General features: G+C 42.5%; 1 protein-coding gene across 5 annotated transcripts in view; it reads left to right on the top strand.

Annotated features, from left to right (window-relative positions):
- Window positions 1-13,703, top strand: part of LOC122541328 (butyrophilin subfamily 3 member A1-like) — a 160,500-nt gene that overhangs the window by 106,706 nt on the left and 40,091 nt on the right. For all 5 annotated transcript variants that reach the window (XM_087979248.1, XM_087979247.1, XM_087979251.1 and 2 more), the window contains one exon: window positions 7,270-7,617. In XM_087979248.1, the coding sequence (XP_087835374.1) occupies window positions 7,270-7,617 (348 nt within the window). The remainder of the gene's footprint in view (window positions 1-7,269; window positions 7,618-13,703) is intronic.

Below are 13,703 nucleotides of genomic sequence, written 5' to 3'. Positions count from 1 at the left end.
TGCCTACATACCGTGTCAGGAAACCCTCCTGCACATATTGGACAAAAACTGACCTATCAAAAGTACTTGAACTATAGTATTCCCAGTCGATATTTGGAAAGTTTAAGTCCCCCATAACAATGACCCTGTCACTTAGCTTCGATCGCCAATCATCTTTGGAAACCTATCCTCTACATCTCTGGAACTATTCAAAGGCTTCGAGAAAACTCCAAACAGGGTGATCTCTCTTGCTTCTAACCTCAGCCCATACTACCTCAGAAGATGAGTCATCAAACGTCCTTTCTGCAACCCTAATACTGTCCTTGACTAACAGTGCTGCACCACTCCCTCTTTTACCACTTTCTCTGTTCTTACTGAAGCACTTAAATCCCAGAACCCGCAACAATCATTCCTGTCCCTGTTCTACCCATGTCTCCAAAATGGCCACAACATTGAAGTCCCAGGCACCAACCCAAGCTGTAAGTTCACCCACCTTATTCCAGATGATCCTGGCGTTGAAATAGATATACTTCAAACCAACTTCCTGCTTGTCGGTGCCCACTTGCGACCTTGAAACCCTATTTCTGACTTCACTACTCTCAACTTCCCGTATACTCAAATTGCGATTTAGGTTCCCCTCCCATTGCTGAATTAGATTGAACTCACCCGAAGAGCATGAGCGAATATCCCCCCCCCCCCCCAGGATATTGGTACCCCTATGGATCAGGTGAAGACCATCCTGTTTGTAGTGGTCCCAACCACCCCAGAAAGAGCTCCAATTATCCAGGAATCCAAAATGCTCCCTCCTGCACCATCCCTGAAGCCATGTGTTCAACTCCTCCCTCTCCCTAATCCTTGCCTCACTAGCACATGGCACGGCAACAAACCAGAGTTAACAAATCTGTTTGTTCTAGCACTTAGCTTCCACCCTAGCTTCCTGAATTTCTCCCTGAAATCCCCATCTCTCTTCCTACCTATGTCTTTGGTGCCTTTGTGAACCAGGACTTGGGGCTGCTCCCCCTCCCCCTCAGCAATCCCAAAAACAGGATCAGAGATGTCATGAACCCTGGCACCTGGGAGGCGACACACCAACCATGAGTCTCTCTCTTTCCCACAGAACATCCTATCTGCTCCCCTAACAATGAAGTCCCCAATGATTAATGTTATACTCCTCTTCCCCCTTCCCTTCTGAGCAACTCTGACAGACTCTGTGCCAGAGATCTGTACCCCATGGCTTACCCCTGGTAAGTCGTCCTCCCCAACAGTGTCCATAACAGTATACTTGTTATTGAGGGGAACGACCACAGGGGATCCCTGCACTGACTGCCAGTTCCCTTTCCGTCCCCTGACAGTAACCCATCTGCCTTCTTCTTGTACCTGAGGTGTGACTACCTCCCTGTAACTCCCCTCAATAATCCCTTCCACCTCCTGAATGATCTGAAGTTCATCCAGCTCCAGCTCCAGTTCCCTAATGCGGTTTTTGAGGAGTTGGAGTTGGGTGCACTTCCCACAGATCCAGTCAGCATGGACCCTAGTGGTGCCCCTTACCTCCCACATGCAGGAGAAACACTCAACTGCCCTAACCAACATTCCCACTGAGACTACTGAGAACTGAAAAAAGACGTGTCCACTTACCAATCCGGCACACAGAAACTTTATTTTTGGTTAGAAGAGGAGGATGGATGAGAGACACTACCCGAGTAATGTTTCGGGTAAAGGAACCGCCCAAATATAATGCCTTATGTAAGAAACAAAGCTCACATATCAATAAATTTCAGTCCGTGTCAAATTCTGAAGCAGCGAGTTTTATTGAAACATTCTTGCAAGACAGGTGTCTAACAAGTAGACACACCGATCCAAAATTACCCCACAATTTATACAGTTTAATTGAGTCTCTCTCGGTACTTCCCCATTTACCTCATTGGCCTTCAAACCTATCACTATTCCTTATTGTGTTCTGCCCCTGCCCAGCTGTGCCCCACCCTTGTTTACTTCTCCCCCTACTCCAAGCTGGGTGACCCTCACTCTTATTTACCCTATCCCTTATTTGCAGCTATCTTGGCTCATTTTAGTGCCTACATGGGGGCAATATGCCGAGTTGGCATAACTCAATGCTCTTTTTACACCTTATCTATTTGTTTGTAACATCTTCCATTGTTTGCAGCACGTTTCATTCTAGTATGCACATTTTAGCTAACGCAAAAGCAATTATGTATTTCCTTCACATAGTTTAATTCCTGTATGCATACTTTAGCTAACTCAGCTCTTGACTGAAACAATTATACAATTGTATAAATTAGTTCATTTACTTCACAAAAGCAATTATGGGTTGCAGAAGTAATACTGCTTTACCTATATCCCACACTCACTTACCCAGCAGTCCCATGTCCGCTCCTGCTCAGCGTGCGCCCCACCTATACTTGAGGTAAGTTTTTCTACTTTAAATTTACCTTCCCGTCGGGTCTCTGGTCCTTGCAGTCGCTCCTCCCACTTCAACTGCTGCCAAAAAAATACTGCTTATACTTGCAGCACTGGGCTTCTCGAGCCCAGCACTTTGACTCCTTGGGGCCCCTCTTGTCACATGGCTGGCATACTACAGTTAGTACCACTCTGCTGACTTTCCATGATTCTATGCACCCGAGTATTGTCACTCAACTCTGTTGCTTTGCTGGTGGTCAGCTTTATCAAGGTAACGATTCCAAAAGTGACCTTCAAATCCAGATCTCTCCTTGTCAGTAGCTACCTTTGGATGGCTTCATGTCAAAACATTTGCTGTACAGAATCCAACTTCCTGTCACTGCATCAAATATTCCCATCACTACAAATTGTCCCCAATTTTGTTTTCCCTACAGCAGCAGTTTTTCCTGCCACTTGAGTCTAGTAGCCATTTACAGATTAAGTCCCCTGAGTGAATATTCTCTTCCCCACTGCTTCCTCATTACTGTGATAGCGCACTGTTCTTCACGAGGTTTGTCCAAAGCCCAAATCCCTCACAACCCACCCTCCGCAATGACTTCAATAGCTCCTGGCTGAGTACTCCCCTCTTCAGCTGTCGCTGCAGCCCAAGTCCCCTCACGACCACTTCCCTCAACATTAACTCCACAATCCCGGGCCATTTCCGAAATCTGAGTGACATCCTTCCTCTCAACAAAAAAATGCAGATAGTTTGTGGGCCAGAAATGTTTGAGGATGTAACAAGCAAAACAGATAAAGGGGAAGCAATGGATATAATATACTTGGTTTCCAAAAGGTGTTCAAAAAACATCACACTTAAGGCTGTTCATGAGATAAGAGCCCATGGTTTTGGAGTTAGTATTTTCAAATGAATAGAAAATTGGCTAATTAACAGAAGATAGAGTTAAGATAAGGGGATATTTTGATAAATAGTGGAGTGCCATGGGATCAGTGCTGGGTCCACAATTACTGATAATATATATTAACAAGTCAGATGAGGGAAGTGAATGGTTTATTGCCAAGCTTGGGGATGACACAAAAATCATTGAGAAGACAAGTGATGAGGATGACACAAAATTTCTACAATATGATATAAGCAGATTATGTGAGTGGGAAAAACATGGCAGATGAAATTTAATGTGGGAAAATGTGAGGTTATGCACTTTGGCAGGAATAATAGAGGAGCTGACTATTATTTACAAGGAGAAATATTGCAGAAAGCTGTAGCACAGATGATTTGAAGCTGCTTGATAATAAATCACAAGAAACTAACACAGAAGTTTGGCAGATAATAGGGAAGCCAAATGGAATGTCAGCCTTTATTTCAAAGGAAATGGACTATAAAAAAGGAGACATCTTGCTAAAAATTATGCAAAGCACTAGGTGGATTATCTTATGAAGGGCTTATCTTATGAAGAGAGGTTGACCGAGCTCGGACTTTTTTTCATTGGAGAAAAGGAGGAGGAGAGGGGACCTAATTGAGGTATACAAGATAATGAGAGGCATAGATAGAGTCAATAGCCAGAGACTATTTCCCAGGGCAGAAATGACTAACACGAGGGGTCATAGTTTTAAGCTGGTTGGAGGAAAGTATTGAGGGGATGTCAGAGGTGGGTTCTTTACACAGAGAATTGTGAGAGCATGGAATGCGTTGCCAGCAGCAGTTGTGGAAGCAAGGTCATTGGGGACATTTATGAGACTACTGGACATGCATATGGTCACAGAAATTTGAGGGTGTATACATGAGGATCAGTGGTCGGCACAACATCATGGGCTGAAGGGCCTGTTCTGTGCTGTACTGATCTATGTTCTGTGTTCTAATTTCTTCTATCAGAGGGTAGTAAATCTGTGGAATTCTTTATTCTACATTCAAGGCTGAGATTTTACGCAATCAGTGAAGAAATCAGGAGTCTTGGGGAAAAGATAGGAAGGTAGAGTTGAGCAATTAGTAATGTCAGATCACATGGGATTCAGGGTGATTAGATACAAAATTGGCCTGATGGTCGGAGACAGAGGGTGGTGGTTGATGATTGACGTTTGGACTGGGGACCTGTGACCAGAAGTATTCCACAAGGATCAGTACTGGGTTCACTGTTGTTTGTCATTTATATAAATGATTTGGATGAGAATCCAGAAGGCATGGTTAGTAAGTTTGCAGATGAGACCAAAATTGTTGGTACAGTGAACAGTGAAGAAGGTTATCTAAGATTACGAAGAGATTTTGATCAGTTGGGTCAATGAGCAGGAGTTTAATTTGGAGAAATGTGATGTACTGCATTTTGGTAAAAGAAACAAGAGCAGGACTTACACAGTTAATGGTGGGACCTGTTAGTGTTGGAGAAACGATAGACCTAGGGGTTCAGGGACATAATTCTTTAAAATTTGTGTCACGGGTGGACAGGGCGGTGAAGAAAGTATTTTGCACACTTGCCTTCATTGTTCAGAGTTTTGAGTTCGGACGCCATGTTGAGGTCAAACATGACATTGGCGAGGCCTCTTCTGGAGAACTGTGTGCAGTTCTGGTCCCCCTGTTAGAGAAAGGGCATCATTAGCTTGGAGAGAGTTCAGAAAAGATTTACCAGGAAGTTGCTGGAATGTCGAGTTTGAGTTATCAAAAAAGGCTGGATAGGCTGGGACTCTTTTCACAGGAGGGGAGATCTTACAGAAGTTTATAAAATCATTAGGAGCTTAGATAAGGTCAATAGCAAGGCTCTTTTCCCCAGGATGGGGGAGTTCAAAATTACCTGAGCATATATTTAAAATGAGAGGAGAAAGTTTTAAAAAGGACATGTTTTGCACACAGAGTGTGATTTGTATGTGGAGTGAACTGCCAGAGGATGTGGTGGCTGCAGGTACAGTTACAATGTTTAAAAGACATTTGGACAAGTGCGTGAATAGGAAAGGTTAAGGGCGGACAGGGTGGGGGTGCTCACGGTGACTGAGGGGGGTGGGTGCACGGAGGGTGGGAGAGCAGTGCAGCGGGGCCAGACGGGGGTTCGGGGGTGCGGACAGGGGAGCGCGGATGGTGGGTGGGGGCTGATGGGGGGAAGATTGGGGCACATGAGGGATTGGGGAGGGGAGGTGTGGGAGGCGCTCACACGTGGTGTGCTGCTGTCTCATCTCCTGAATAGGGAGCGGGCTTAGCAAGTGCTCACTGTGTCAATTCCTTTGAACTGATGGGCGGGGGATGGCTACAGCAATGCTACAGGTCCCTTACATACAAGGGTGTGTCTCTGCTCAGCAACAAACCCTGAGGCAGAGAGAGGGAGCAAGGCAGGCAGAGCGAGGCAAAAAGAAACTTCAGAAAACTCTGAGCCCCAGAGGAAAGGCAATGAATCAATTAACCAAATAATCAATTATCCGAACGAAATAGTACCCGCCCATCTCGTTCGGATAATCAAGGTACCTCTGTATATCTGAAGCACAACCTCCCTACTCTTGCATTCAACTCTTTTCGCAATAAACCATAATTTCTCTTAGTTTTTCTGGTTACTTGCTGTAAGACGTCAGGTCAGCCACAATCTTACTAAATGGTGGGGAAGACTTGATGACCTGAATGGCTTACTTTAACTCCTATGATGTGGAGGTGCCGGTGTTGGACAAAGTTAAAAATCAGACAACACCAGGTTACAGTCCAACAGGTTTATTTGGAGATACAAGCTTTTGGATGCTGTTCCTTCATCAGGGAACTGTGGAACAGGATCATAAGACAGAGAATTTATAGCAAAAGATTACAGTGTCATGCAACTGAAATGATATATTGAACAATTCTGGATTGCTGTTAAGTCTTTCATCTTTTAGAATGGGTTTCAGGTTTTGGTTCATTAATATGTAAAGCCCAGAACTTCTTTTAAGTCACATTATAAGGTTTTATAAAAAAAAGTGACATATCAGCTCAGACAATGCATCGAAGATGTGAGGTTAAAGTCTGTTTGTATCTCAATCTTGAGTCAGACTGGTTCTATTTCCAAATAGGAATGTATAAAATGTTACATGGTTTGACTGCCTGCATTGACTGAATCTGCAGGCAATTCTGTGTCTTATGACCATGTTCCACGGCTACCTGATGAAGGAGCAGCTCTCCGAAAGCTAGTCCTTCCAAATAAACCTGTTGGACTATAACCTGGTGTTGTGTGATTTTTAACTTCAACTTTTAGGCCTTTATAGACCAAACTTTACTTCTGATCTAATCATATGGATCAATTCTTTAGAGAAACTGCTTAACCTCTAACAACAATTAAACAGCATACAACTTAATTCTTGACTTGCTAAATTATGTCAGTATTATTAATTGTTTAAAAAAACTCAATCCTCTACCAAGGCCTGTGGAGATTCATTTACTGAATGCATTCATGTCAGAAATAGATTTTTAGATAAAGGATCCAAGAATGTGTACGATTGTGGGAAAGTGGCATTGAGGTAGAATATAATCCATGATTTACTGGCCAATTGAGGTGCCAAATGGCTAATTTGAGTTCATATTTCTGTTAGTTTGATTGTGACAGTAATGTGTTAAAATGTAAAATCTTGTTCATTTTGTCTTCCGTTGAGGTAATTCATAGCTGTTTTTCTTTTAAAATCATTCGTCTCCACAGGGATCATAACACAGGACTTTATGTGAAATATTGACAAATCAATATATAAGTTAAAATATTCAGCAGAAAACTCCCAAATTAATCTCAGTTTAATGATTTAAAATCAGAATCAAAACTTGCTGAATTCAAATTCTTTTCTAATGCAATTATGGAGGAATGTCATGTTATAGTACAGTTGATAATTTTGTTCTGTGGATTACATTAGTACAGAATTTTAGTTTTTATTGTTGTTCATCCCTAGGTGAATTTATCATACATGGACCTGATGAACCTATTGAAGCCACTGTGGGTGAAGATGCTCTGTTGGAATGTCAGCTTGTGCCAGCTATATCTGCCAGCAACATGTTGGTGCAGTGGTTTAAATCAGGCCTTGATTCCCCAGTTCACGTATACAGCCATGGGGGAGATGATGCTGCTGCTCAGCACAGGAAATACAGAGGGAGGACTGAACTGTTGAAAAATGAACTGACCAAAGGAGCCATATCTCTTCGAGTAACGAACACAACAATTTTTGATGGAGGGGAATACAGATGTTTAGCTGACGATGGAACTTATTCAGAAGAAACTGCAGTCGTCCTGAATGTTATACGTTAGTACACTGCAATAACTTTGGAGAAGTTATATATTTCTGTCTTCTAAAAGAACTGTTGAAATTACAGATAAAAAATCATTTAACATTTAGAGATCGATATGAAATAAAGCATGAAAACAGAATTCAGGAGTTAGCCATGCAGCCTATTGAGCCCACTCTCCCATTCAGTTAGGCTGATCATCTAATTCATTCCATCTCAATACATACCATATCCATTCATGTCATTAGTAACAAGAAATCTATCGGTCTTCATCTTGCATATTCTCAATGACTGACCTTCCACAGGCTCTCGGGTACAGAACTCCAAATGTTCACGACCCTCTGAGCAAAGATAGTCCTCTCCTTCTCAGTCTTAAATGGGGTACTCCTTATTCTAAGAATGTTAATGAACCAGGTGAATTGTTACAATGAACAACAATGATTTCATTCGTCATCATTGAACTAGCTTTTAATTCACTATTGACTGCATAAACTAACCACTAACCACATCTGCCACTTTTACCATTCACTCCCTCCAATATTGATGCTCAGTAGCTGCAGTGTGTACCATGCACAAGATGTTCTGCAGAATCTTATGAAGTCATCTTCAACAGCTCTTTCCAAACCTGAGGCATCCAGCACCTAGAAGGATAAGGCCAACAGACACAAAACAGATTGGCTGGGAGATGGAATCCTGACAAGTAGTTTAGAGGGTAGAGATACTGAGGTGGACTTCAAAGTTAAAAAGGTAATATCAGAAAGGCAGAAAAAACAAAAGGCTAGATAAAGAAATGAGTTTAGCAAAATTAAACTGAATATGTTTTAATGCAAGGAGCCTGAAGAATAAGACAGGCTCAGGGACACATGTGGTAGTGTGACATCATAGCTACAACCAGGAATGGCTGAAAGCTGAGCTGATTGACAGATCAATATTCCTGCTTCCAGGGCATTCAGATGAGTTAGAAAGCAGGATAGAAAATAAAAGGGATGGACTGGATGAAATATTGATCAAAAGAATCAATCGTAACAGTGAGAAGGGTTGTTAACAGAGAAGGATCATCAAATAAGGCCAGCTGGGAAAACGTACAACCTACAAAATTGCAAAACCAGATTTGTGTGTATACTTCAGGCTTGTGTACAGTCAGGGAGAGACAGACCATCAAATCTGGGATGGTAAATAGTGAGGATTGCTGGGAGGGATATAGGATAAAGTCAGATGGATGGAGTTAGTCCACAATCTGTCATGATCTCATTGAATGATGGAACAGGCTCGAGGGGCTGATTGGCCTAATCCTGTTTCCATGGTCCTATGCAGGAGGATATCAAATGACAGGTTAGGTGGGTAGAGCAATGGCAAATAGAATTCAACCTGTAATACAATGAGATAATGCATTTGGGAAGGGCTAACAAGTCAAAGAATGACTATGATAGGATTCTGGAAAGAAGATCAGAGAGATCTTCTCTACATATCTACAGATCCTGGAAGGCAGCAGGGCAGGTAGGTAATGTAATAGAATCCCTGCAGTTTGGAAGCAGGCTATGTAGTCCATTGAGTCCACACCATCCTCCAAAGAGCATCCAACCCAAATCCACCCTCCCAACTTATCCCTGTAACCCTGCATTTCCCATGGCCAATCCACCCAACCTGCACACCTTTGGATTGTGGGAGGAAACCGGAACACCCGGACAGAATCCGCACAAACATGGGGAGAATACGCAAACTCCACACAGGCAGTCATTCGAGGTTGGAATTGAACTGGGGTCCCTGGCACTGTGAGGCAGCAGTGTTAAATACTAAGCCACCATGCCACCCTAAATAGATAAATGGTAAATAGATGTAGGAAATAGATAAACAAATAGACCGGTGTACCTGCAATTTAAGTTTAAATTTAAATGTAAGTATGATAGCTATGAAATGATAGTAAGTACGGAATAAGTAACAAGAAAAGGGATTACTCAATGAATGGCAGGACAAAAGGGAGCTCAGAAGAGCAGAGGTTTCTTGGGAAGCTTGTCTATGGAGTCCTGAAAGCATCAGGATAGGTTAATAGATTACAATAGCAGGGAGATTATATTGGAACTTGTTTATTTGATCACTCTGCAGTTCTGGTCACCACACTGAAAGAGAGCTGTGATTGACTGGAGGGCGTGCAAAGCAGATTCCCTCGGATTTTTTAAAATCCATTCACAGGATGAGGATGTAGCTGGCTAGAACAGAATTTGTTGTCCATCCCTAATTCTCATGGGAACACTTCCATGTACATGGTCCCCTCCAATTTACGCATCATCCTAACTTGGAAATGTAATGCCATTCCTTCACCATCATTGAAGCAAAGTCCTGGAGCTCCCTCTCGAACAGTCCAATGGGGTTATCTCCACCATTCAAGGAGATAAAACACCACAACCTGCTGAAAGTCAGTTAGGAAATGACAATAAATCCCAGCCCAGTCAGCTACACCCATAATCTGTGAATGTATGTTTTAAAAAATTATCTTTTATATATGTCTTGTCCATTCACTTTGACTAAATCATCTTGAAGTTCCTTGCATTCTTTTTCTGTTATTAATCAGGTTTGTGTCATTGGAAAATGTTAAATATAACATTAAATTGTGAAAATCTCTGACTCCAGCATTGATATTCCAGCCTGCCATCCTGAAAATGATCCAATTATTCCTCCTGTCAGACTTTTGTCTGTTAACCAATTCCTAATCCAGACCAGTAAATTACCCCCAATCCCATGTGTTCAAATTTTGTTTACTCATCTCTTGTGTGGAATGACCAAAAGCCTTCTGAAAATCCAAATATGCCACATCCGCTTGTGTTCCTTTATCTATGCTACAAGTACCATCCTAAATAATCTGTAACAGGATTGCCAGACATGATTTCTATTTCATAAATTCATGCTAACTATCCAATCATATCATTATTTTCTAAGTATCTATTAGCACATTCTTTAAAATAGATAATTACTTTTTCCCTACAGCTGACATCCAACATCAAACTAACAGGTTGAGACTTCTAAATTTTACTCTCCCTCTCTTCTTAAAGGGTGACTATAAGGCCATAAGACATAGAAGCAGAATTTGGCCATTCAACTCATCAATTCTGCTCTGCTATGCAATCATAACTGATATGTTTCTCAACCCCATTTTCCTGCCTTCTTCCCGTAACCTTTCATCTCCTTACCGATCAATAATCTATTTCTGTCTTAAATACACCCAATGACACTGCTCTCTGTGGTATTAAGTTCCACAGATTCTTCCACAGAATTCTTTCTCTCCTCAGTTCTAAAGGGTTGTCCCTTCACTCTGAGGCTGTGCCCTTGGATCCCAGTCTCTCCTAGTAGAGGTAACTTATTTTCCACATCCACTCGATCCAGACCACTCAATATTCTGTCAGCTTCAAGCAGAGTACAGACCTAGAGTCCTCAACTGCTCCTCATATATCACTCCCTTTATCTCCAGGGTCATTTTTGTAAACCTCCTCTGCACCCACTCCAATGCAAGCAAACTCCTCCTTAGATGCAGGGCCCGAAGTCGCTCAAAGTATTCCAAATCTGGTCTGATTAGAGCTTTTTACAGCTTCAGCAATACAGAATAACTACTCTTGTATTCTAGACCTCTTGAAATGAATGTTGACACTGCATTTGCCTTACTAGCCAACACCTGAGTCTGCATGAGAATCTTGAACTAGGATTCCTAGATCCTTTTGTGCTTCAAATTTCTGAAGCCTTTCCCTGTTTAGAAAATAGTCTACACCTCTATTCTTCCTCCCAAAATGCATAACCTCAGACTTTCCACATCGTATTCTATTTCTCATGGTTTTGCCCCCTCTCATGGCCTGACCAAGTCCTTTTGCAGTTTATTCACCACCTCAACACTACCTACCCCACCACCTACCCCACCATTCCTGATGAAGGGCTTTTGCCCGAAACATCGATTTTACTGCTCCTCTGATTCTGCCCGAACTGCTATGCTCTTCCAGCACCACTAATCCAGAATCTGGTTTCCAGCATCTGCAGTCATTGTTTGTACCTAATGTAAATAATAGTCATCCCAATACTGACCCTTGTGGAACTCCATTAGTCATCAACTGTCATTTTGAAAAAGATTCCTTTATCCCTACTCTCTGCATTCTGCCACTCAGCCAATCCTGTATCTGTGCCAGGACACTGTGGGGTTACTTTCCAGTCTGCAGGAACTTATAGAAGGTTTGAATTGTGAAGAAAGGCTGGGACATTTTTCACTGGAGTGAAGGAGGTTGAGTTTTGACCTTATAGAGGTTTATAAAATAGTGAAAGTTATAGATAGAGCTGGTGATAGTTGTCTTTTCCCCAAGGTGAGGAACTTCAAAACTAGGGGATACATTTTTTATGGTGAGAGAAAGAGAGATTTAAAAAAGATATGAGACGCAAATTTTTTACAAAGAGGGTGGTACGCATGTGGAATGAACTTCCTGAGGATGTGTTGGATGCGGGTACAATTACAACATTTAAAAAAGGATTTGGATGGGTACATGAATAGGAAAGGTTTGGAGGGATATGGGCCAGGATCTGGCAGGTGGGACTAGTTTAGTTTGGGATTACGTTCAGCGTGGTTGGACCAAATGATCTATTTCCATGCTGTAAGACTCTGAAATGTTAGCCACCAATGTATCTGTTATCTTTATAATCACCTCTTTCTATATGAGAGCAGTAATTTTGGTGACGCTTTTAAACAATCTGAGTGGTTTATATTCAGGTGTGTGCCTGTGTCATACCTCAAAGGACACAGGGCAGCAAATGATCATGTCCCTGACAGTTCCATCCACATCCTGGAAAATTCAATCATGGGAATCCCAACCAGAGAACAGTTGTGCATGTGGTAGAATGGGTGGAATTGGTGAGGAAATTCTGCTCTAATCAAAAGATTGGTCAAAGCCTCTCACATTTACTGCTGATAGGTTCACGAATCAGTTTTGTCATCATGGATGATGGAGAGAGAAACAACGTGTGATTGGACGAACTGTGTGTGATTGGGTAAGCTTGGGAGAAAGGAAGCCTTTTGTTGAGATTGATGGCAAACCCATTTATGAACCTGTCAGCAGTAGATGGAGATACAACCAGTCTTTGACTGGGGAGAAGTTCCTCACCAATTCTGCCCATTCTACTACAGGTGCAGTGCCCAGATGTGCTGACAGGATCCAAAAGGGGTCTAACCATAGTTTTAGATAACTGCAGCATAACTTCTGAATCCTTGTATTCAAGTCATCTGGATATAAAGGCCCAGATCCCCTTGGCTTTCTAGATTAATTTCCACACCTGTTCACAACATTATAAAGATCCATGCAACTGAATCCTCAAGTCTCTTTGGGCATCCACTATATTTGACTTGATACCATCTGCAAAGTACCCTGATCAATCATGGGGTAACCAACCAGAGAAACATTGTACCGGTATTGGAAGGGTAGGATTGATGATGAGCTTTTCCTTTAATCAGAAACTGGGTGTCTCTCACATTTATTGCAGATAGGTTCACAAGTGAGTTTGTCATCAGCAAGTGGGGAGATAAACAGTGTATGATTGAAGCCGCAGTAAGTAGTTGGGTAGGCATAGGAAAAGGAAGCTTTTTTCTCAAGGGGCCCAGGCTGGAGAGAGTTTTGCTAAGGTGTTGTCCATTGGGTTTCTGGGCTGGTTGGCTTTCTCTAGCTGCAGTGATAAAGAAACTCCAAGCAGGGGGCAGTCAGAGATAGAGGTTCCACAGGGAGATGGGGTAGATGAAAGAAACTCAGGTGGGGATAGGGTGGTGGTGGATATGGTGATGACAAGAAGGCTCAAAGAGGGTTGTCAAGAGAAGATGCTCAAAAGAAGACAGGAATGGCTCTGGAGGCTGCAAGAGGAGTGGTTGACAGAAAAGGAGGCTGCAATGGAAGGTGACAGAAGGAGGCTGTAAATGGGGAGAAGAGAAGGAGTTTGTAAAGTGGGGGGCAAGAGAGTGAGTAGGGAGTGTGCAGAAGAGAGAAAGCCAATATGGGGCAGAGGGAGAGGGAGACTGCAGGGGAGTGGAGGGATGTAGGCTGTGCATACTAGAAGAGAGGGGCTGCTAGGTGAGAGGAAGGCTGCAGAG

Source organism: Chiloscyllium plagiosum, unplaced genomic scaffold (genome assembly GCF_037043375.1).
Source record: "Chiloscyllium plagiosum isolate Xiang-an unplaced genomic scaffold, Cpla_swu_hap1 HiC_scaffold_35, whole genome shotgun sequence".
NCBI classification, from domain to species: domain Eukaryota; kingdom Metazoa; phylum Chordata; class Chondrichthyes; order Orectolobiformes; family Hemiscylliidae; genus Chiloscyllium; species Chiloscyllium plagiosum.
This window is presented reverse-complemented; position numbering and strand designations above follow the sequence as displayed.